Source organism: Dermacentor albipictus, chromosome 7 (assembly GCF_038994185.2).
Source record: "Dermacentor albipictus isolate Rhodes 1998 colony chromosome 7, USDA_Dalb.pri_finalv2, whole genome shotgun sequence".
Classification (NCBI taxonomy): domain Eukaryota; kingdom Metazoa; phylum Arthropoda; class Arachnida; order Ixodida; family Ixodidae; genus Dermacentor; species Dermacentor albipictus.
In genome coordinates this window covers 124439885-124462567 of record NC_091827.1, presented here as the reverse complement: position 1 = coordinate 124462567, position 22683 = coordinate 124439885, and the positions used below count along the sequence as shown (strand labels likewise).

At 47.1% G+C, this 22683-nt stretch overlaps 1 protein-coding gene across 4 annotated transcripts in view; it reads left to right on the top strand.

Annotated features, from left to right (window-relative positions):
• The window catches only part of LOC139048149 (nuclear exosome regulator NRDE2), a 297571-nt gene that overhangs the window by 166027 nt on the left and 108861 nt on the right, over nucleotides 1-22683 (top strand). For all 4 annotated transcript variants that reach the window (XM_070522677.1, XM_070522676.1, XM_070522675.1 and 1 more), the window contains 2 exons: nucleotides 9519-9779; nucleotides 17599-17739. In XM_070522677.1, coding sequence (XP_070378778.1) covers nucleotides 9519-9779; nucleotides 17599-17739 — 402 coding nt within the window. The remainder of the gene's footprint in view (nucleotides 1-9518; nucleotides 9780-17598; nucleotides 17740-22683) is intronic.

Here is a 22683-nt window from a genome sequence, read left to right as displayed (position 1 = left end):
TAACCTCGTTCATCCTTAATGCAACATTCTCACTTAACTGTAGCAGAGCTAATGGCAGTGTTCCTGCCTATTTGCTTCTTTCCACAGTGCACTTGCGTTAAATGTCGTGTAATGAAGACTCAAGCTTCACACGAAGCACTCCATCCTTTATTCCATAGTTTGTCCTGTCCTTCCTCTTGTCTTGGTCCCCTCCGGTCAGCAGTTCTCTTCAACTGTAACCTGTTTACATAACCAGTACCATGGAACTCAATATCTGCTGCTTCCTCACTTGATAGAAGACGCACTTTAAGCCCTGGTTAATAGGAACTTAAAATATCGGTCAAGCCAAAAATTTTTTCTGGCCCTCGTGATTCAACCTCTTTTTCACCTCTTATCTCGAAAAGCTTTTTTGTCGGGACTCCAGATATCTCAAAATCTTGTTGAAAAGCTGAGCCTGGTGCCTTGCTGGGCCCCAGTTCCCCTCCTATCCTTTTTCCTTCTTTCTATCACCACTCGCGCACACTTGTTAGGCTGTTTGCTGCCACTTCGTTGGGTCCCCATGTGGCAGCAAGAAGCTAGCTGCAGCGACGAGTTAGGAGCCTTTTTTTTTTTCACCTCTAATTTAGGATGCCGTCAGTGACACATCAGTGTGACGTAATAATTGTAAACAGGGGCAAGATGATCGACACTTTTGAGCAGGCATGATCAGCCCATGTGCTGCGCCCAAAAGAAGCCAGCATACAAGCCCACAGCCATGCCTCAGTGTATCAGCGAGATTGCGGCTTGATAAGGATTTGTGCCTCAAACTTGCACAATGATGAGACGTAAATGCCACATCACTTGTGGGCGTGTGCTAAAGCTGTGACAATTGCGCTCTTCTGCATTTCTGGTTTTCAAAGTTGCATCAGCTCCTGGGATGTCTGGAACTGGTTATGTTTGAATGACTGGCTTCAAATAGCGCATTAGGACCAAACGTCCTGACTCTGCCAAGCATGCTGTCTTGGCACAGTGCCAGTAATGCTGCTGCCCATAAACGTGCAGGCTTATCCGGTGCCAATGCACGCTAAAGTGACTGAGAATATTACTGGTGGAATTGCCAGCAGGCTTCTGTATTTGTGAGTTTGTTTATCTCAAACCTCTGCTTATCTTGAATTTTTGTCTGGTTTTACAGCTTCGAGTTAACAGGGGTTTACTGTACTTCGTTGCAGCATGAGAAGATGCACTAGTAGACAAGAAACAATAGGTGAACCTTTCCTGTTTACATATGCATCTTTTCGCACTGCAACGAAGTATGTTACCCGAACGACTCGTCAAACTATCCATCTTAGTTGAAGATTGGAGGGGTGTGCATGTGTTAGGAACATTTTCACTCTGAAGTAACTCACAATCATAAACAATTGCCCAACGGCTGGCATTATTAAGCTGTTGTGCAGGTCTGTGGCATAACAGAGGGAGCCTTGAAACCCTTGGGAGAGAGCCAACAATGATTTGTGTGACACTACTGGCTCCCTGCTGCATGCATTGGAGTGACCCACGTTTGGCTCGCATGTTCGTGGCAGTATTGTCCAGTGTCTGTTGGGATCGAGGTGCCTTCCCGCGCCTCGTTCCTCCAGCCCGCGTGCTGTGCTTAGCCCAATCTCCGGGAACCGCCGCCATAAAGGCAACATGGCGGACATGGCTAGCGCACCGGAGCTGCTTTCCCTTGCAAACCGTGCTTCTCTCTCCCCGGCTCAAATCACCAAGTGAGCAAGTGTTGCCGGGATGCACCCTGATTGGCCTCCTGAGTGGCAACCCCCAGGCGCCCTCTCCACCCAAGCTCACTTCCGCTGAGCACTTCATCGCTGTGGCAGATGCTTACACGCCTGCAACGAGTTCGCTACATGGGACCTATGCTCCCGCGACTTCTCATTCTCGCGTTTGGTGGTCCGCTTACTGGTTAGCCCTAGCGCAGCGGGCGCACGTACTCGATCGGTCTTGCAGTGAGCCTTTGCCCGTAAGCGCCGTGACTGTCGCACTGGGCTGTATTTTGGGTGGATAAACCCGCGTTTGTTGGTGATCTGACTCTGGAGCCTTCTCTGCGTCGTGTCGGAGAGTCGATGAAGCCTGCCGTAGTGCCTTTGTGCGTTGCAGAGTGGAGGAGCGTCGTGCCCTTTCCTGACTGTCGCTCGTAGGGTGAGCCGTGTGCAAACCCATCTCCACATGGCGTACCGACTATTTATAGACTGGGGGGCAAACCACAGATGCAGATGAGATGATCTAGCTTTTTGCTCTCTCTCTCTCTCTCCCTCCCTATATATATATATATATATATATATATTTTGCTGATTACTATTACAATAAGTGATATCGCCTGGAAATGCTTCTCATAGTTATATTAATATTGGCCCGACAGGGACCTATTTATAACTCACACATCTTGAACTATGGGGGCCCGAAAAATGATCTGAATTTGCATGTATCTTTTGCAACTACATATTGGCACGCACTAGTTACGCTAGAAGTCGAGAAAGAAGAAGTGTGCGTGGCAGCTGCTGCAAAAACGAACTGTAAATGGCCATTCGCTTAGAACTGACTGACTGGCTTTTCCTCTCGTGACAAACTGGTGGAAGTGCTTGGTACGCATCCATATGCCTACGGGTCCTGTAACAGAAGCTACCAACGCCAGTACCTCGGCGACGGCAGAAATCTATCGAAGCAGCCGTTGCTTCCAAGGTCTTCCACCGCAATACAGTCCCTTGGCAAGCTCCGTGAGGAAGATGTCAACAAGTACCACAAGCCAAACCGAGGGGATCCAAAATGCTGCCGTACCATGCATTCTCAACGCGCCTCGCACGCCTAACCCGTTCCATGGCGACGCCTTTGAGAACGTTCAAGACTGGTTGGACCATTTCGACCGGGTCGCCGCCTTTAACGACTGGGACGATCACCATAAGTTGAAGAACGTCTACTTTTCCCTTTTAGATGCGGCGAGAGTATGGTACGAGAACCACGAAACCTCATTTACCAGCTGGCAGGAGTTTTACCGACTGCATTGTGAAGCCTTCAGCACTCCCCAAAGGAAAGAAAGAGCCGAACAGGCACTGTCTTCGAGGTTCCAAATGCCAAACGAAACCGTCGCCATGTTCTTCGAAGACATGACGGGATTGTTCCGTCGGGCCGATCCACTAATGCCAGAAGACAAAAAGGTGCGTCTGTTAATGCGAGGCGTAAAGAAACAGCTTTTCGAGGGCCTCATGCACAATCCTCCTACAACAGTCTCTCAGTTCGTTCGTGAGGCAACAGTCATGGAACGTATTGACACATGTACTTAGCTTTATCAGGTGACCACCTTTCGCCGCCTAACAAATGTTATCGCACAGCGCGGGTCGCGCCTGCATGTATCCAAAGTTTCTAGAAAGTTATCGAGGCTTCTATCCACTTTCTGTTGTTGCCTAACCTTATGTTATCTGATTTTATCGTGTGACGCGAATGGTGTAGAACTTTGTGGAAGGCACGCGGGCCCGAACGATTAGTCTGGAACATTCGACGACTGCTGTATAAAAGCCAACGCGCTTGACCCACTGATCAGATTTTCGACGATCGCCGACCGTGTTAGCCGCTATCGTTGTGCTATAAGTGTAGCCTGTTTTTGTGGGCACAGGTTCGCCCAATAAAAGCTAGTTTTGTCTTTCACAGTACTGCTACTGTGTTCTTCAAAGTCACCACCACGTGACAGTATGCTTCAGCAGCGGCTCTCGCAGTATGAACTCCAGACCACCATGACTGCTGCATGCTCTCTGGTACCTGCAAATGATGACAGGGAGTCCCTTACCGAGCTAATACAACAAATTGTTCGAGAAGAACTGCAGAAGTCCTATGCATTGGCTCCGGCACCTCCCAGTGCCGCTGTTCTTACAGATGTCATTCACGAAGAAATCGGCAAAGTGGTTCATCCCTCTCCACCAACACGACTCGAACCGCCCACGTTCTCGTACACGGATGCTCTTCGGGCTTGCACGCCGTCGACGGGCCGTTTTTCGCAGCCGCCTGCTGGGATTTCTCGACGCTCCCCAAGTCCGATCCACCGCACGAATCCGCAAGCACCCTTTCATCCTGGTCCGCGCAAATCTACAGTATGGCGCGCCCTCGACAACAGTCCGCTGTGCTATCACTGAGGGGAGGCTGGTCACGTGTATCAAGACTGCCAGTACCGATGGATTGGTCTGCGGGGATACCATCCGGATGCCCGTTGCCCGCGCTATGACAAACGCCCGCACGAAATCGAGCAATACTTAGAAAGTAACCGGCTTCCTCCTGCCCCACAGCGAAGACAGTCACGGTCGCCTTCACCTCGTCAGTACGCGTCACCAAACCGTGCTCAACCCGCCTTTGATTCCGCTGGAGTCAACGGTGGAAGCCCCACCGGGGAAACTGAAAACGGCGACCTCCAGGGCTGAGGCCGCCGTCGTGCGAACCGTCAAATATCCTACGCCTACGCCATCCCCTCACGACGTATCGCTGACGCCTTCATTCGAAACTGCTAAAAGAACTTCTGCTGCTATTACTGCTTCCATCGACGCTTATCCGGTAACTGCACTTGTCGATATGGGAGCTGACTACTCGGTTATGAGTGCCTCACTGGCCTCTTGGCTACGCAAGGTGCTGACAGCGTGGGACGCCCACATCTGATTACAGCCGGAGGACACCTCGTGTCACCCATTGGACGATGCACCGCCAGACTTGCAATTTCTACTTCGACTTTCGTAGCGTCTTTCCTTGTGCTGCGCAAGTGTTCTCGGCTAGTTATACTGGGCATGGATTTTCTCCAGAAATATGAGGCGATCATTAACCTTCGGGACTTGTTCGTGACTTTTTCTAACTATGTTTCTTCAGATTCGAGTGTGGAGGATGAACATCACCGTGCGGCTTTACGCGTGGTCGATGACTGCGTGACGTTACCGCCTTGAAGTAGCATCATCGTCCTCCTTGAATGTCCCCAAGACCAACTAGGAATAGGCATCGCCGAAGGTAACCTCACCATATTGCTGGATCGCGAAGTCAGCGTCGCACGAGGTCTCGTAGAGCTCCAACATAGGCAAACCACGATTCTAGTTACCAACTTCAGTGAGGAATACAAGCACTTTGCGAGGCATACCACCATGGCCTACTTTGATATGGTGGCCGAGTCCAATGCCTGTGCTTTGGTAACGACAATCTCGATTCCGGAACCCAGCGATGTGGACTTGACCAGTCACATCAACGTCAACCCACAGCTAGACCATAATGAGGAGTAGAGGCTCCTCATTTTGCTATCGTCATTTAGCGACTGTTTCGCCACCATGTCGAAGGTCAAACAGACTCCTTTAATCAAACACAGAATCACCACTGAACCGACCGTCCAACCTGTTCGCCAACGCGCTTATCGCGTGTCGCAGAGAGAACAGGATGCTATTCGTCATCAAGTTAAACAAATGCTCGACGATGATGTCATTTCATCATCGACAAGTCCTTGGGCTTCATCTGTTGTATTAGTTAAAAAAAAAGACGGTTCACCACGATTCTGTGTCGATTATCGCAAACTGAACAAGGTCACGAAAAAAGGCGTTTACCCACTTCCTCGAATTGACAACTCCTTGGATCGCCTGCGACATGCCCGTTACTTTCCTTCAATGGATCTGTGTAGTGGGTACTGGCAAATTGAAGTTGACGAACGGGACCAGGAAAAAACGGCGTTTATAACACCCGACGGTCTCTATCAATTTAAGGTCCTCCTTTTTGGATTGTGTTCCGCTCCGGCCACATTTCAACGCATGATGGACACAGTTTTATCTCACCTCAAATGGAACTCGTGTTTAGTCTAGACGACGAAGCGCGTTAGACGATGTAGTTGTTTTTTCCACCACGTTTGAACAACACATCCAGCGGCTTGAGCCGGTTCTTCAAGCTATTTGCACCGCCGGCCTCTCCCTGAAGCCCGAAAAATGTCAGTTTGGCTACGAGGAGCTCAAATTTCTAGGTCATATTGTCAGCAGCGCCGGTGTGCGCCCTGACCCTGACAAAGCCATGGCGGTTGCTCTGTTCCCGATACCGAAGACAAAACACGATGTCCGCTGATTTTTAGAGTTTTGTGCGTATTACTGCCGTTTTGTACCCAATTTTTGTGAAATTGCGGAACCTTTGCAATGACTCAATAAGAACGACATCATATTTGTATGGGGCTCAGCACAATCTGACGCCTTCCACGACCTTCAGCGATGTCTACAAACACCACCGATCCTTGGTCACTTTGACACCGAGGCTGACACAGAAGTGCATACTGATGCTAGTAACGTTGGTCTCGGAGCGGCACTCGTACAGTTTCAAGCTGGTGTTGAACGCGTTATTGCGTATACCAGTCGAACCTTGTCTGCTGCTGAAAAAAACTGCTCAGCAACTGAAAAAGAATGTCTAACAGTCATATGGGCTATCCAGAGGTTCCGCCCATACCTGTACGGACGCCCCTTCCGTGTCATCAGCGACCACCACTGTCTCTGCTGGCTGGCGAATCTCAACGATCCTTCAGGCCGTCTCGCAAGATGGAGCCTTCGGTTGCAGGAATTTGATGTGACCATAGTCTATAAGTCTGGCCAGAAACACACTGACGCTGACTGTCTATCCCGCGCCCCCGTCGAACCCGCACCACTAGACACTGACGACAATTCTGGTTTTCTTTGTACTCTTCCGTCTTTAAACCTTGCTCAACAGCAACGCCAAGATTCCGAGCTCCAGCCCTTGATTGAATACCTTGAAGGAAGCCGCCCACAACCTCCACGGCAGTTCGCGCATCACTTGTCCTCTTTCTGCCTACGTGGCGACATCCTATACAAGCGGAACTTTCACCCTACAGCTACTGTTTTCCTGCTCGTTGTTCCCGCTACTCTCCGCGACGATGTTCTATGTGCATGCCACGACAAACCAACATCCGGGCATCTTGGTTTCACACGTACTCTCGCGAGGATCAAGCAGAAGTACTATTGGCTGAAGCTCACAAAAACCGTGAAGCAGTACATCAGAAATTTGTCGAGATAGCCAGCGTCACAAAGTTCCACCACTAAAACCAGCCGGTCTGCTTCAGCCTGTCCGACTTCCTTGTTCACCTTTTCAACAAGTCGGGATGGATTTACTCGGCCCATTTCCCAAGTCTTCGGCTGATAACCACTGGATCGTTGTCGCCACCGATTACCTCACTCGATACTGCGAAACACAAGCCATTCAGCGAGCTACTGCTTCAGATGTTGCTAACTTCTTTATCAAAAATATCGTCCTCCGACATGATGCTCCCGCTGTCGTCATCACAGACCGTGGTACGACCTTCACTGCCCAGTTGGTCCGAGATATTCTGCAGCTGAGCGGAACAACGTACCATACGGCAACTGCGTATCACCCGCAGACTAACAGTTTAACTGAGCGTCTCAACAAAATGATTGCGGATATGCTTTCCATGTATGTTGCCACGGATCATAAAAATTGGGACGAACTGCTCCCGTATGTGACATTTGCGTACAACACTGCCCTACAAGAAACCACCGGGTTTCCTCCTTTTCTTCTGGTCTACGGTTGCGATGTCACCACTATGCTCGACGTGATGCTCCTACCAACTTCGTCTCAACCTACCGCACCAGATACAGACGCCTTTGTTCAGCGTGCCGAAGCAGCGCGGCACCTTGCGCGGCAACGAATTCTATCCCGACAAAGTCAAGATGCTCGTCGATACAACATATGCCATAGGGACGTCACATACAACCCGGGAGATCTTTTATGGGTTTGGACCCCTATACGTCAACGAGGCCGGTCAGAAAAATTATTGCGCCGATACTTTGGACCCTACATAGTTTTGCGTCGTCTAAGTCCTGTCAACTACGAAGTTATTCCAGCCGACACTTCGCACCACTCCTGTAGACCACGTTCCTCTGACATTGTTCACGTAACCAGGATGAAGTTCTACCATTCGCGTTGACTCTCATCCACAAACTTTGTGATGAAGCCCCTGTCATCACGTCCGTTGTCTTTCTCATTTCTTTTATTTTCTCCTTGTGGCATTTAACATCTCCCCAACTTTATTTATTCTTTTTTTTTTTTTGGAGGGAGGGGTAATGGCACGCAGTAGTTACGCTAGAAGTCGAGGAAGAAGAAGTGTGCGTGGTAGCTGCTGCAAAAATGAACTGTAAACGGCCGTTCGCTTAGGACTGACTGGCTTTTCCTCTCGTGACAATATATAGAATCTCAAGATGATACAGGGACAAAAGGCAATGAGTACCCCACAGTGATCCTGGATCCTGCCCAGTAGCAGCAGTACAGCACACATAAAAATGCACATTTAAAGAATTCAAATATTTCAACAAAGTATTGTACTTGCTCTTTAAGCCTACAACATAAGTGTATCGCTAGTTTAGGTAATAATATTTTCGAGGTTATACGCAACAACAAACTTTCAAAGCTATGTTCCCGCACCTGCGGAGAGAGCAGAGAAGGATGCCAAATTCGGCATGGTGCCTCATACGTGTCGTGCGCTGTCAGCGTGGGTTATGGCATTCCACTATCATGTGGTAAGACATAAGTTGGCCAGACAGGGTGTCGCGTCAATGAGCTATTCAGGGAACATGCGCAAAAAGTAAAAAAAAAAAATGTAGATAAAGGAGCGCACCTTGTTGCGCATATAAACTCTTGCAGCAATTGTGAGGCGCGACTTGATGGGACGTTAATTCTTGGAAAAAGCAAGAATGAACATGCACGGCTTGCCTTAGAGGCCTACCACATAAAAAGACAAGGCAATAATTGCATTAGTGACATATCTTTGTCCCTGCACCCATCAGAATTTGAATTCCTACGTTTGCATATACGATAAGTTGGCAGATGTCAGTAATGTATTTTCTGCGCCTGCGCGGTTGTATGGCCTAGGTATATATATGCATCGACGACGAAAGGAAAAAAAGAAGTTGTTAGTCAGCGCCAGTGTGTGTCGTGTCTTTCTAATTGTGGATCGTCTTAGGTGTTTACGCTGTAACGCTAAGTTCAGAATTTTGGACCTTGGTTATTCATGCAAGAAATGCAAAGAATATCGCACGTTAGAAAAAATGTGTTAGTGTACTTACCAGGAAAGGGATATCCTAGAGAAGTGGTAGAAGGGGACTGTTTACATCTGCACTTTTAGAAACGCTTCTCAGTTCAGTCTGGATCAGTCTCAGCTAGATGATGTGGAAAGCAATGGCTGTGAATAACTTCCTTCTTTCTCTGTCATAGCCTTATTTATGCATCCAGGACAGAAGAATAGAGTTGTTCACCTGTCTCGCCTTTCAGTAGATCTCTGAGAGGGAGAAAAGGCAAGGCAAGGAGGGCCTAAAAGCAATGAAGAAGTAGTAAACATGCAGGTGCACCTGCGAATAGACTCGTCTGGTTTGCTCTCCAAAATGTTCACTGAGCAAGGCACCGCTGATTTGAAATTCCCACTGCATGATTTACATTACTGTGACCAGGTGGCAGTGCTCTGTGCTGGGCTGACCGTGAGCCTTTGTCTACTGCAGCAAAGCCGGGCGGGCCCGTTCGGCCTGGCCGAAGCGGACTGCTTTGAGCGGCTGCCCGGCATTAACCTGAGGATGGCGACGCACTTCAGTGATGCATTGAGCTTCCCGTCAGGCTGGGAAGTACGGCAAGGTGTGGCTGACTTTGTCCACGAAGTTCTTAGCCAAGCCAAGCCACACTTTGTGGAGCCGACCCTTGGCGACGAGCTGGCACAATTGGCACTGCGGTTGGCACGGTTGGCCACTACCTGGGATGCCCGCAAGGTTTGTTTTATGGTGAAGTTACTATGCATTTCCGAGCAGAAGTTGGCCAGTAAGGCAGTGTCACAGCAACTATAGCCGCAACAATTTCTTACGAGTGCTTGGACTGTGCGGCTTCACCACTGTAGTAACGTGTTTGATCTATTGTCACGTTGTTGTAACAGTGAAGAATCAAACTACCAAAGGCGTGAGGTAAGAAGTTAAAACTTTATTGGGCGAACTTGTACTCGGAGAAAAACGTAACACTCGAAGCACAACGATAAGAGATAAGCACGAACGTTGATTGTCGAAGCCTGAACAGCGGGTGAAGTGTGTCAGCTATTTATACATGGTTCCTTACATTCCACAGTGTACACTACTATTCACATCGTGCACTCAATCTACTTAAACAAGATCCTTTATGTGTAGGTTTGCCTACGACATTCGAGAAACTTCCGATACAAGAAGGCGCATCTTGTGCCAAGTGATAACTTTGTAACAGGTGTTAGCCAGTGAAAAATAACCACTGGAAGAAGATAAACAATATACAGATGTAACTGTGATATCTTTACATTATTAAGGTTGAAATGCATGGGCACAATTCTCCCCGGGCTTGATGGGAAATCTGATGCCTCTAAAATGTCCTTTCCCTACCATGGGGAAAGTAGTGTTTATTGCAGGTCACACCAAATTTTTTTCCTGAAGGAACTACTGCACTCAATATTTTATGTAATGCATAAACAAAAATCAGAATGAATGCACTTTTCATGTAAAAAATGTTTTAATAACGAGATGTGTGTCATAAAAAACATACAGTGAACTGTCGTTAAGACGAACTCAGTTAAGCCAAATTCTCATATGTAACAAACAACATGGGAAGTTTGTGTGGTTTTCCATAGACTCAGTGCAAAAAAACATTTGCTTAAGACGACTGCCTCAGACGTGCTCTTGGGTTAAGACGAACACTTGGAGTGACCGCCACCACTGCCGATCGTGCACGCTAGGGTGCCTCGATGGGTATCGAGGCACGTTGGTGTGCTGTGCATTGAGGCACCCTACTGGAGGCCTGTGGCGCACATTGCCCGTGGACAGAGGCAAAAACAAGAGGAGGAAACAAAAAGAGACAGTGACGTCTCACTTGTGAATGCGGGTGACGCGCAAGTGTATGGGTGCTATAGCGCACACGAAGCTATTGGCCCTCGATGTGTCTAGACTGTTCACATCGCAGATTGTATATAAGCGGGGACATGGCAATGAAAACATTTATTTTTATTTATGGGAATAAATTGGTGAAATTTGGCATGCAGGTGTGATTATGCTGATATCATAACTGACATTAGTTTTGTGCTAGCTATTATAGTTCTTGAGTTACAACAATTGACAGCCTCCAATGGTCATCCCCAAATTAAATTAATTAGGTACACATAAGTTCGCCAAGATTTTCATATCTGCATGTCCACAAAGGCCCATTCTGTGCAACAAAGCTATTGGTTTATTTTTTTAAATGCGAAAAGGAGCATAAAAATATTTTTCAGCTTTCCTATGCATGTTGTCTTACTAACAACTTTTTCAAATGCCCATTATAAATTTTTTTTATGAGGCACTGTTAAAAATGGACAGCTTTATTGCACTCATCAATGTTTCAGTATCTCATTATAAAAGACAGAATGATTTTGTCTTCATTCGTTGTAAAATGGCACTGGGATGACCGAAAGCAACTGCACAGAAAATGAAAGCTGAGAAAACAGAGCTAAAGGTTTCATTTGTTTTAAGCATTTGAATCTTTATTTTGAGCACCTAAAACCCACTTGGGATATAGTCCTTTGCTTGTGGGGACACATTTGCTTTACATTTTGATGTAGTTTTTCTGCGTTTTTTCAGCACTTTCGTGCACCTAGTTGCCTTTTTGGTCACCGTGCATCCATCCGTTGTGCAGAGGCAGGTGACAGCGCACTCGAAACGTCTGCTCGTGTCTCTCATTGCATAACCTCTTTATTAGTGGAGTTGGAGCTGAAATATGCAATTAAATTTTTGACGCAAAAACATCTGCTCGGCTGATGTCGCGTTGCTGTCATGTCTGCATGCGGATGTAACGGCACCATCGCTCGCGGTTCCGCCTTCGCCGTCGCTCGCGGTCGCATAGGTGTTCTGTGGTCGTGTCGTCAACAGCGCACGCTGGCGCGCTTTCCCAGTCACCGATGTGCGCCGGTCGTGCCTCGTCAACAAGCTCAGCGGCAAAAAAAGCGAACTCCTTAGAAAACAAAAATATACTTCTCCTTCATGTCGGATAGTGCAGTGTGTCCGTGAGCGGCGCAGGTCTCGAAGTGGGCATTTCAAACTATTGTTAGCGGGCTAACAATGCTCAATGGGCGCGGTGCGGAAATAGTTAACATTTACACATTGACTTATTTCACTGATAAATTGGCTACTGTGCAGTCAACATAGTGAACTGTGCAGCTGGGCAGCTAAATGTGCTAACTAATCATAAAACAAATAGCTGTAGCACGTTCTAGTTCATTTGTTGCACCTACTGAGAAGGCTAATTGCCTTTAAGGAAGTGAAAGGCTTTACTATGGTGTCTGGCAAGGCATTTGGGAGAACTGATATCAATCACATCATCATCAGCAGCAGCAGCAGCATATTATGTCCACTGCAGGGCGAACGCCTGTCCCAGTGATCTCTAATTACCCCTGTCTTGCACTAGCTGATTCCCTCTTGTGCCTGATTACAAAAACGGCGCCGAATAAAACAAACACACGAAGAAGGGAAACACGAGACAGCAAGTAGGCGCACTAACAACTGTGCCAACAGTTGTTAGTGCTCCTCTTGTGCCAACAAATTTTCTAATTCATCACCCCGCCTGGTTTCCTGCCGTCCTTGATGATCGCTCTTCCCTTCTCTTTGCAGCCATTTTGCAACTCTAATGAGCTGCCGGTTGTAAGCTTTACATGGCCTGCTCAGCTTCGTTTTTTTCTCTTAATGTCAGTTAGAATATCGGCTATCCCAATTTGCTCTCTGATCCACACCACTCTCTTCCTGTCTCTTAACATTATGCCTAACATTCTTCATTCGATCGCTCTTTGTGCGGTCCTTAACTTGTTCTCCAGCTTCCTTGTTAACCTCCAGGTTTCTGCTCCATATATTAGCACTTTACGGCTTCTTTACGGTTGAGTTTCAGCAACCGCTCCGTGCTTGTGCATCGGTGCTTGCAAGGGTGCATGGCAGTCAGTTTTGGTTTCACCTTGTGGGCTGTCACCGTCCGTTGCACGTATAGAAAATGATGTCTGTCTGGTTTCTAATCTCCCAGAGGGTCACCGCTAGATGCTCGCTCCTCTGTTGCTCACAGGGGTGCGATTACCGTACTTGCTTGAATGTAATGCGAGGGTTGACTTTCCAGTCGGATGAAATAAAAATTGATAGTAAGACAGTGAATGTAATGCTAGTTAAAGGAAGAATAAATGGTACCTTTATTCAAGAAATCACATTTCAGAAAGAAGTTCCTTTGAGCGATCGCTTTCAGAGATAGTTTCACTTCAGCGAAATTTCGCATGACTCGGCACCGAAAGAATCACCGACAAGGGTTTTTGCTGTTGTGCCAAGCTTGCTCTCAGTGCCAAGAGCACTGTCTGTCGTATACTTCGAGGGGTTCGGTGCCGGAACGAGCCAAGCCTTGCAAAAGCGAAACTGTGTCTGAAAGTGATCGCCCAAGAATCATGTCATTTTCAAGATCATTTGAGACTTTCTTAAGAGGCCATAAAACCACATCATTAGGCGACGCTACCAGGCCACTACGAGGACCACAGAGCTCTTCCAACTGACCTCGGATTTAAAGAGGGTCTCCCGTTGGTCTTGCCATCTGTGAATCGTTGACTCGTCGATGTCGAGACGCCGATGCATGGCGGAGTTTCCAATCCTCTTGGCCATCAAAATTGCTCCTCTCTCGAAGTGGGCATCGTACCAAATGTGCTACGTTACCATAACGTCAAGAGTAAACGGAGTCGAAGTGTGAAAGCCCGCAGGGTGCTGCAGCACCGTAACTGTAACACCAGTCACAACATGGGAGAGGGAAAAAGATAGGAGAGAGCATTATGTGATGCAGCCAGCCTGGGCAAGCTGTCATGCCCATACATTTGTACAGGGGTGGCCCAACACGTGACTTCTTGCGTTGAGATCATGTAGCAAGAATCAAGATTTGCCAAGACGTTTGGTTCCCAGTAACAATGCCAGTAGTTTTTATTCGGTGAGTGCTTGTTCGGTTGCCCTGCCGTGACTCTGCCTGCAGTGCGGGAAGACTAAAACCAACCGCATACGTTGATGTGCACTCACGTGTTGGGCCACCAGCATGGCTTCGATCGCATTGCGTTATGCTCCCTCCTATCGTTTTTCCTTCTTCAACGAGTCACAAACACAGCGAAAATGGTGTCAATTCCAACAAAAAGCAAGTTTTTACTTCGATCAACTTGCTTATAGATTGGATCAATATGTACAGGTTCCCAACATAACCATAAAAGCCACAAGATTCAGGATATTTGTTTTAAATTGGTTAGTTTTGCCGTTATTTTAATATAATGTGAGGGTTGAGTTCAAGCAACAAAAACCGTGAACAAAAAAAACTCTCATTACAATCGAGTAAATACGGTACAGTCAAACTTCGATATATCGAACACGGATATATCAAATTATTGCGTATATCGAACACTTCCTATATCACATGGAAAATTGCATGCATTTTTAATTCTTTATTTCGAACGGGGCCGGATATAAAATGGATATATCGAACTCCGCCGCCCCAGACCAAGTGCGCTCTGTTGACAGGAGGCGAGCTTTCCCGCAACACTCTCGAAGATAGCGGCGGCGCGATGGGCGTTCCAGACTGCTGCGTACGACAGCTGCCCACATCGGTTGCGCCGAGGGCGCCATTCGAACGTAGCGGCGTACACACGCGGCGGCTTGGAGCCAGCACAACCGCCTCGATCACGCGCGCACCTATGTGCGCACGGTGGGGAAACCCGCCTCGATCACGCGTGCACGGCAAGTCTCGCCGTGCGCGCGTGATCGAGGCGGCCGTGGAACCAGTTGGAGCGCTTTGTCGGTTCTGAGCCACACAGCATGTGCATTGAGGACTTCGTTGGCGGTGACGACAGCACCGGAACAGTGGCGGAGTTGACAGACGTGGAGATCGCGGCAGAAGCGACTGCTGAGCGGCCAAACGAAGACGCTGCCGAGGCTGATCCAGCAAGCACTGATGTTGCCCCGCTCCCGAGTGCAACTGAGGCTGTAGCTGCTTTGGCGGTTGTACGCCGCTACTGCGGCGCAATAGAAGGCACTGGACTGTCTCTTGTGGACAGTTTGGACTATGTTGAGGACGCCGTGGTCAAGCACGCGGCTGCCAATATGAAGCAGGCTATGCTGCTTCAGTACTTTCAGCGAACTAAATAAATACTTTGTTTGAAGCTTCATGTGAGTATCTATTGCGTCACGATTGGTTCATTGATTGATTTGCACTAGTTTTTGATGCGTTTTCTACGTGATTTTATATATCGAATTCTGGCTATATCGAACTATTTTGCGATCACCGCGCTGTTCGATATATCGAGGTTCGACTGTATATCTGTTCACAGGCGGGCACTGGTATATTGCGAAAAATGCTGCCATGCCTTTGTTTCTTTTCCTGAGACTTGGCTCGCAAAAACTGATTGCCCCTAGTTGGCAACGGAACGAAGGACTACTGCAAGTTTATTATTAAGTATTTCGGACGGGTGCACAACCATAGAGTTTTCCTACGTGTGCTCACACGGTTCGATTACATTATGGCCGTGTACTCTGGTTGCTCTGCTGCAAGTGAATCGAGCGGCGATTCCTCCAATGCGGACCCAACTGCTGAATCAGAATATATCTATTTCAATGTGGTCTACTTTTTTATTATCGTAAGTGTGCATGGAAGCACATCTGTATTCACGGATAAACAATGCATGTTTACTTACGGAAATTTTTTTTTGGTCACTGTATGGTCACTCTAAAAAAATTGCTGTCTATTTTTTTCAAAATGGGCCAGTCTGAAGATTTTAAATCTGAAATAAAAAATTTGTCCTTGGGGGCTCACATTTGTCGAAAAGAATTGACCGTCAAAGGGTTAACAGATTGCATTTACAGATTAAGAGTCATATTCCCAATGAAACGCCAAGAACATTGTTCAGATCCTTTTGTCGCTATTCACTGTCAGCTTCACATGAAATTTCACGGTAAATGCAACATTCATCAGCACATAATCTAACATGTCAAGATGAATGTTCAGTTAGATCATTATAAATAATTAGATCATTAATAAATATAAGAAAATGCAGGGGCTACAAGATGGACTGCTGCAGCACACCTGGTATTACAGAGATATCAGATGAGCGGACACCACCAAGAATCATGCATTGGTTTCTTTTGAAAAGATGAGCTTCCAGCCACTTCAGAAGGGTAGTTGATATGTTAAGATAAAACAGCTTTTGTAGTAACAGGGTATGAGATAATATATCAAATGCTTTTCGAAAGTCTGAAAATATGCAGTCGGCCTTCATACGGGGGGTAATAAATGCTGTTATATCATGACAAAATTCAATCAACCGATCAAATGTTGCAAAAAAAAGTCTGCTTTGAAACCATGTTGTTCTGGACTAAAAAAGCTGTTTTCTTCAAGGTGAGCCATTATACTTGTATAAATGACATGTTCTAATGCCTTAAAGGCTATGATTGTGAGTGAAATAGGCCTGTAGTTGCTTTTGTACTGCTTTTATGAATTGAAATAACATTCGTATCTTTTAGTCCGAGGAAAAATGAGCTACCTAGATAAACATCTTAAACAGCAGAGCTAAGCGAGGGGCAACAGACAATGCTCTGTTCTTTAGCACAAAATGTGAAATATAGTCAGGACAGGGAGCCGAGTGATTGTTTATCATCCATAGTAATGATGTAATGCCTTTTTCAGACCACTCAGTTTCCCTCATCTGCGTGAACTCTCCGACGTCATGCAATCCGGTAACCTCATTATTTGAGTCTGAAAACACTGAATGAAAATATTCATTGATGGCTTCTGCTTTTCCCAAAGTATCTGTGCCGCAGATTTTATCGCCCCTGACATCGGGGATAGTGTCCCCAAAATTCTTTTTACTTTCGACATATGTCCACATTACCTTAGGGTTAGTTCTTATTTTGTGTCCAAAATTGCAGAAAAACGTGTTATGCACATGTCACATAATTTTTGCTGTTGTTTTGCATGTTTCCCTCATCTTTGTGTACAGCATAGGATTGGGTGACCGGCGGCGCTTAAGAAAAATTCTATTTACTTCTGTTTTTCATCGTACGAATTTCTTTACTAGCCACGGCTTATCATTTTGGTGCTGGGAAGTAATGACATGGGCAAAGACGGAGGTTTGTGTCAAGGACAATATTTTAGTTTTAAAAAGCTCCCACTCATGACATTGCTGCCATTTTTAAAGTGTTCGCGGACGCAGCATTACAATGGAAAGGTTGGTATCGGCAGTCTCTCCTATAGAAAAAGTACAGTCTAAACACTCTTAACAAGACCCTTTTGAGCACACTTTTACATAATGGCAGTGTTTTTCAGTTTAAAGTAACCTGGGCAGGGAAAAAAATTTGCAGAAAGCTTGTGACAGTTTATAGGGCACACACTATCATGATGACTTGTCATCAGCTGTTAAGAGGCTAATATGCATGTTGATGTAAGAAGTAGCAGCAAGTTGTTTTTAGCCGTTGTGTATGGTGCGTTCCTTGGCATGAAGATAGGGGTCCCAGCAGCTCCTGCTGTGTCATCCTTTGGCTTATTCCTGCCTCGCAGCGCAAGAAGTGTGCCAAAGCCTGGTTGGCGGAACCGGGCCACGAACGGAACCTTGACTTGTGGACAGAATATGGCCTCTTGCTGATCGACCTGGGCCAGCCTCAGGAGACACTGGCTGTCTACGAGAAGGCACTGGACACGGTGAGTTTATAGGTGACACTGTTGATTTGGAGCTTAGAATTTATCTCTCCTAACAAGAATGGAGAAGTGTGATGGGAAAGGGGTCTTTGTATGGATCCAGGTTATCGGAGGATAGCTTAGCAAACATAATGGAACACCTTTTACGACTGAGAGCTCTGTGGGACACACGTAAAGCAGGACAGTGATAACATGTACATGGCGTCAATACAAGTTTGTTATTCACTTATAAGTTGCATTCACTTAAAGTCTTAGCAAAGGCATTCAGCTGCCGTTCTTCAATAAGAAATGCTTGTCATAGAGTCCAGGCGTCTCTGTTCACTCTTTGAGGTGGTAAGAGAATGTCTGCCTCTGGGATAGGCGAACACTTACGCACACCGTCGTTGCTCTGCCTGTCGCATCAAGTAACGTGGCATTGTGCTGGTCGTCGAGGTATCCATGCCGTGCCCCTATAGCCTGCGACACTTTGGCACTGAAGGAAAATGTCATTGTGCCATCAACTGCAAGCTGTGAAACATTTCCGTTCGGCAGCACTGTTCCTTTCAGGTTGGTAGCTTCAGTTCGTGATGCCAGTGTATGGCAACATTGAGCCCTTTCATGGCAGACATGAAAACGTGAAGCGCCTGAAGGCCTTCTTGTTCCGATCGATGTTCAGGAAGAAAAGAAGGAAGCTGTTGTCTTCAGCTGCTGTGAGCAAAGGACATATGCACTATTACGGGACCTTATCAACAGACCATGACTGTCCTAACACATTCAATGCATTATTTTCGTCAATACACACCATAGAAGACCATTCCAACTTGCCTGAGCTAGCTGATCTTCTATACCTGATTAGGCAGTCCCAGACTGTCAGCAAACCAGCTGCAACTTCTCGTCTGACTAGCTCTGACAGAATGGCACGTCACCCTCACATGGTCCAGCTGTCAGGGACTGCCCGTGGTTCACCATGACCGGAAGAAATTTTCCTAGCTGCTGTTGTCTGCTCATAGCTACTCGTAGATAGCACCGCTATTCAGTGAATTCATTATCGTGGCATCCGAGATAGTGCAGCCTTGGAGGCCACGTCACTGATGCAACCATAATGCTTGCATGTTGAAGTTACAGCCCAAGTGCATAGAATGCATTCTCAAAGCACAGTTTACGCTGCATTCTCACTCTTCCTGCCCCTTAACTGCTTTAATTAAGCTCTCTCATTGCCTGCGAAATTTAAGCAGAACTCCTTGTGGAACTACGTGGAACTTTTGTGACCAGAGCTGGCCCCCCTGACTTCGCATCAGGAGAAGCGACATGTTTGCCTCTTCAAACTGCTGTGGCACCTTCTCGATGACCTGGTTCTGATGATTGAGGCGACACCCTCTTGGACTTTGCCCTGTTGGCTTAGCCCACTTTGACTGAGTCAACCTTGTCACTTGGCCTCGGTCAGCCTCCTTTGCAGGCTGGTCTCAGTCTTTAAGAGGGAGGAATGTGTGGATCGAGGTGCGTTCCCACGCCTCGTCCCCCAGCTCGCACATTGTGCTTAGCTTGATCTTCGGGAACCACCGCCATGACGGCAACATGGCGGACACGGCTAGCGCGCCTTACCTAATTTTATGTGCAAACCATGTTTCTCCTTCCTAGGGCAGAATCGTCATGCGAGCAGGTGTCACAGGGACGTGCCCTGATTGGCCTCTTGAGTGGCGGCGCCCGGGCAGCCTCTCCACCCAAGCTCTCTGCCACGGAGCACTTTATCGGAGCACTTTATCATTGCAGAGCCCAAAAGGCATCACGCTGAACTCGTAGAGCCCATTGGGAATGGTAAACAGAGTTTTTTCTTTGTCAAATTCCGACGTCTGCATTTGCCTGTAGCTTGATCTAAGATAAAGGCTAGAAAAATATTCGGTGCTGTGTAGCGAATCTAGGGCATCAACGATCCGTGGCAGGGGGTAAACGTCTTTGGGCACGATTTTGTTGAGCACACGGTAGTCGACGCAAAAACGCACAGAGAGGTCTTTCTTCTGCACTAGAACAACTGGGCAGGACCAGGGACTCGAGGAAGGATGTGTAATATTTCGTCTAAGCATGTCTGATACATGTTCCTCAATGATTTTGCACTCAGTGAGAGAGACGCGATATGGGCTCTGGTGAACAATGCAGGAGCCGTCAGTCTGTATGCAGTAAGTAGCGACAGTAGTCATACCGAGGACGGGCGAATTGACGTCGAACAATCAATGGCGTTTGTTCAATAGGGTGAAAAGATCTTGACTCTGAGCAGACGTTAGGTCAGGGCTTAAAGTTGCCGACAATGGTGTGGAAGAGGCATTACATGGCGGCGATCTGTACTCGGGTGGAATTGTCAAAAGGGCGACAATTGCAAAGTGATGAGTGTCAACAGTGCAAGTGACAGTCGATCCATGCGGCAACAGTAGGAGTTTGGGAGTTTGGTTTAAGGCGGTAAGCAATGCAGACCCCTCAGAGAAGGGAATAAGGCCAGCGGTAATCAGAATCCCTGATTATTCCTAACCTTATTAGGGTAGAATGAGTATGCCGCCATCCACAATGTTGCAGGAGTTAACACTTATAATTTCTTCTCTAGATGGCCGAAGAACATTATCGGAGGAGGGGACGAGATGAATGCATTCTTCGTGGTTAGGGAGAGAATAGCTGGTGGCATCCACTTGTATGAGGCGCTGACGACAAGAGATAGAAGCGGACGCAGAAGACAAGAAGTCCCACCCAAAGATGAGTTCGTGGGTGCACTCACGAAATATTGTAAAAAGAATGTGGTTGCAAATTTTGTCTATGGACACATGGACAGTACACTGTGCGATTGGACGAATAATTGTGTTGGTCGCTCCATGAAAAGAAGGGTCGGAGTAAGGCGTAGTCACTTTTAGAAGCCAGGAACAAAATTCAGCAAGCATAATCGAAATGGCAGCGCCTGTATCAACAAAAGCTTCAACGTGTACACCTTCTCAAACACTGACAAGTTCAATGGTCACTCTAGTGAAATTGTAGGCTGTCCAGTGAATGCATTTTCCCCTCTTAAAACTGTATCAGGCAGTTTCTTGAGAGGGCGTTCGTGACATGAGAAGCGGGTTTGAGTGGCGACACCAAACGATGATGTGGAGAACGCTACCTGCAGCGAGATTCACGAGAATTGTACGGATGTTTGTACGTTTCTCTGGAGCGTAGTCACGTTGCAGATCCTGTTGACACCTTCGACAAAATTGGGAGATGTGCCCTCAATAGCTACAGTAGTGGCAAATGGGTCTGACAGTATACGAAGTGGAGTACAGTATCATCATCAGCAGCAGCCTATTTTATGTCCACTTCAGGGCGAAGGCGTCTCCCTGCGATCTCCGATTACCCCGGTCCTGTGCCAGCCGATTCCAACTAGCACCCGCAAATTTATTAATTTCGTCGCACCACCTAGTCTTCTGCTGTCCTCTACTGCGTTTCCCTTCTCTTGGTACCCATTCTGTCACCCTAATGGTCGACCGGCTATCTAACCGGTGCATTACATGACCTGCCCAGTGCCATTTTTTCTCTTAATGTCTATTAGAATATTGTCTATGCCCGTTTGCTCTGTGATCCAAACCTCTCTTTCTGTCGTTTAAAGTTATGCCTAGCATTCTTCGTTTCGTCGCTGCTCTTTGCGCGGTCCTTAACTTGTTCTCAAGCTTCTTTGTTAGTCTCCAAGTCTCTGCCCCGTATGGCAGCACCGGTAAAATGCAGTGATTGTATACCTTCCTTTTCAATGATGTGGGTAAGCTCCCAGTCAGGAGCTCACGATGTCTGCCATATGTGATCCAACCCATTTTTATTCTTCTGTGAATTTCGTTTTGCATGGTCAGGGTTCCCTGTGATTAGTTGACCTGGGTAAACGTACTCCTTCACAGACCCTAGAGGCTGACTTGCGATCTTGAACTCTTGTTCCCTTGCCCAGTTATTTATCGTTATCTTTGTCTTCTGCATATTAATCTTCAACCCCACTTTTACACTCCCTGTTAACATCCTCAATCTTTTGTTGTAACTCGTCTGCAGTGTTGCTGAATAGAACAATGTCATCAGCAACCCGAAGGTTGCTGAGGTATTCGCCGTCGATGCTTACTCCTAAACCTTACCAGTTTAATAGCTTGAACATGTCTTCCAAGCATGCAGTGAATAGTATTGGAGAGATTGTGTCTCCTTGTCTGACCCCTTTCTTTATAGTCATATCATAAGAAGCCAACAAACACTGACACCAAGGACAACATAGGGGAAATTACTTGTGCTTAATAAATGAAATAAATAAACGATAAATCAATGAAAGTGAAAGTGAAAGCTGTAACTTTATTGAAAGGGAACGAAGGTCGTGTTAATGCTGGCTCCAGTAAAAGAGGAATCGCAACGAATCGTCATTGACGCCGCGTCATTGGCACGAGGTATTGTCAGAGTAGTTAACGACCGATTTTCCAGACGCCCGATTTTTCAGACATGGTTGATAATTCGCACGGCTTTGCGGCACCACCACGTACTCCATAGAGTCGATGTATATGGCCCTGACTGCGGGTCTGAAATGGGAATAATCAAAGCCACCACTGCCGCCATTTTGATTATCATGCCGCCTCGAACCGGCACTCTCTCACGCAGATCCGCTGGCAGCCGTAGCCACCACCGCGGCAACATTAGGCCTAGCTGCTTCTACGTTCGCTATTAAGCTTCTTGTCATGCGGCGCGGTGTTTTTCATTGAAAGAATTCGCCGCTGTCTGCAATGGCGCCGACTCCACCTTTGTAATCCTCGCGATTGGCTTCGAAGCTCGCAGAGCACAACGCGTTGCGCAAAGCCAGTCTCCGAAAATTAGCTTCGTCCAGTACAGCAGTGTTACGCGGTGAAGCATAACAAGCGTGGGAAGGGGCAATTGTCACGGGACACAGTATGTATTTCTTAACTATACACGCTTGCACCGCCTTCTCCTGTCATAGTA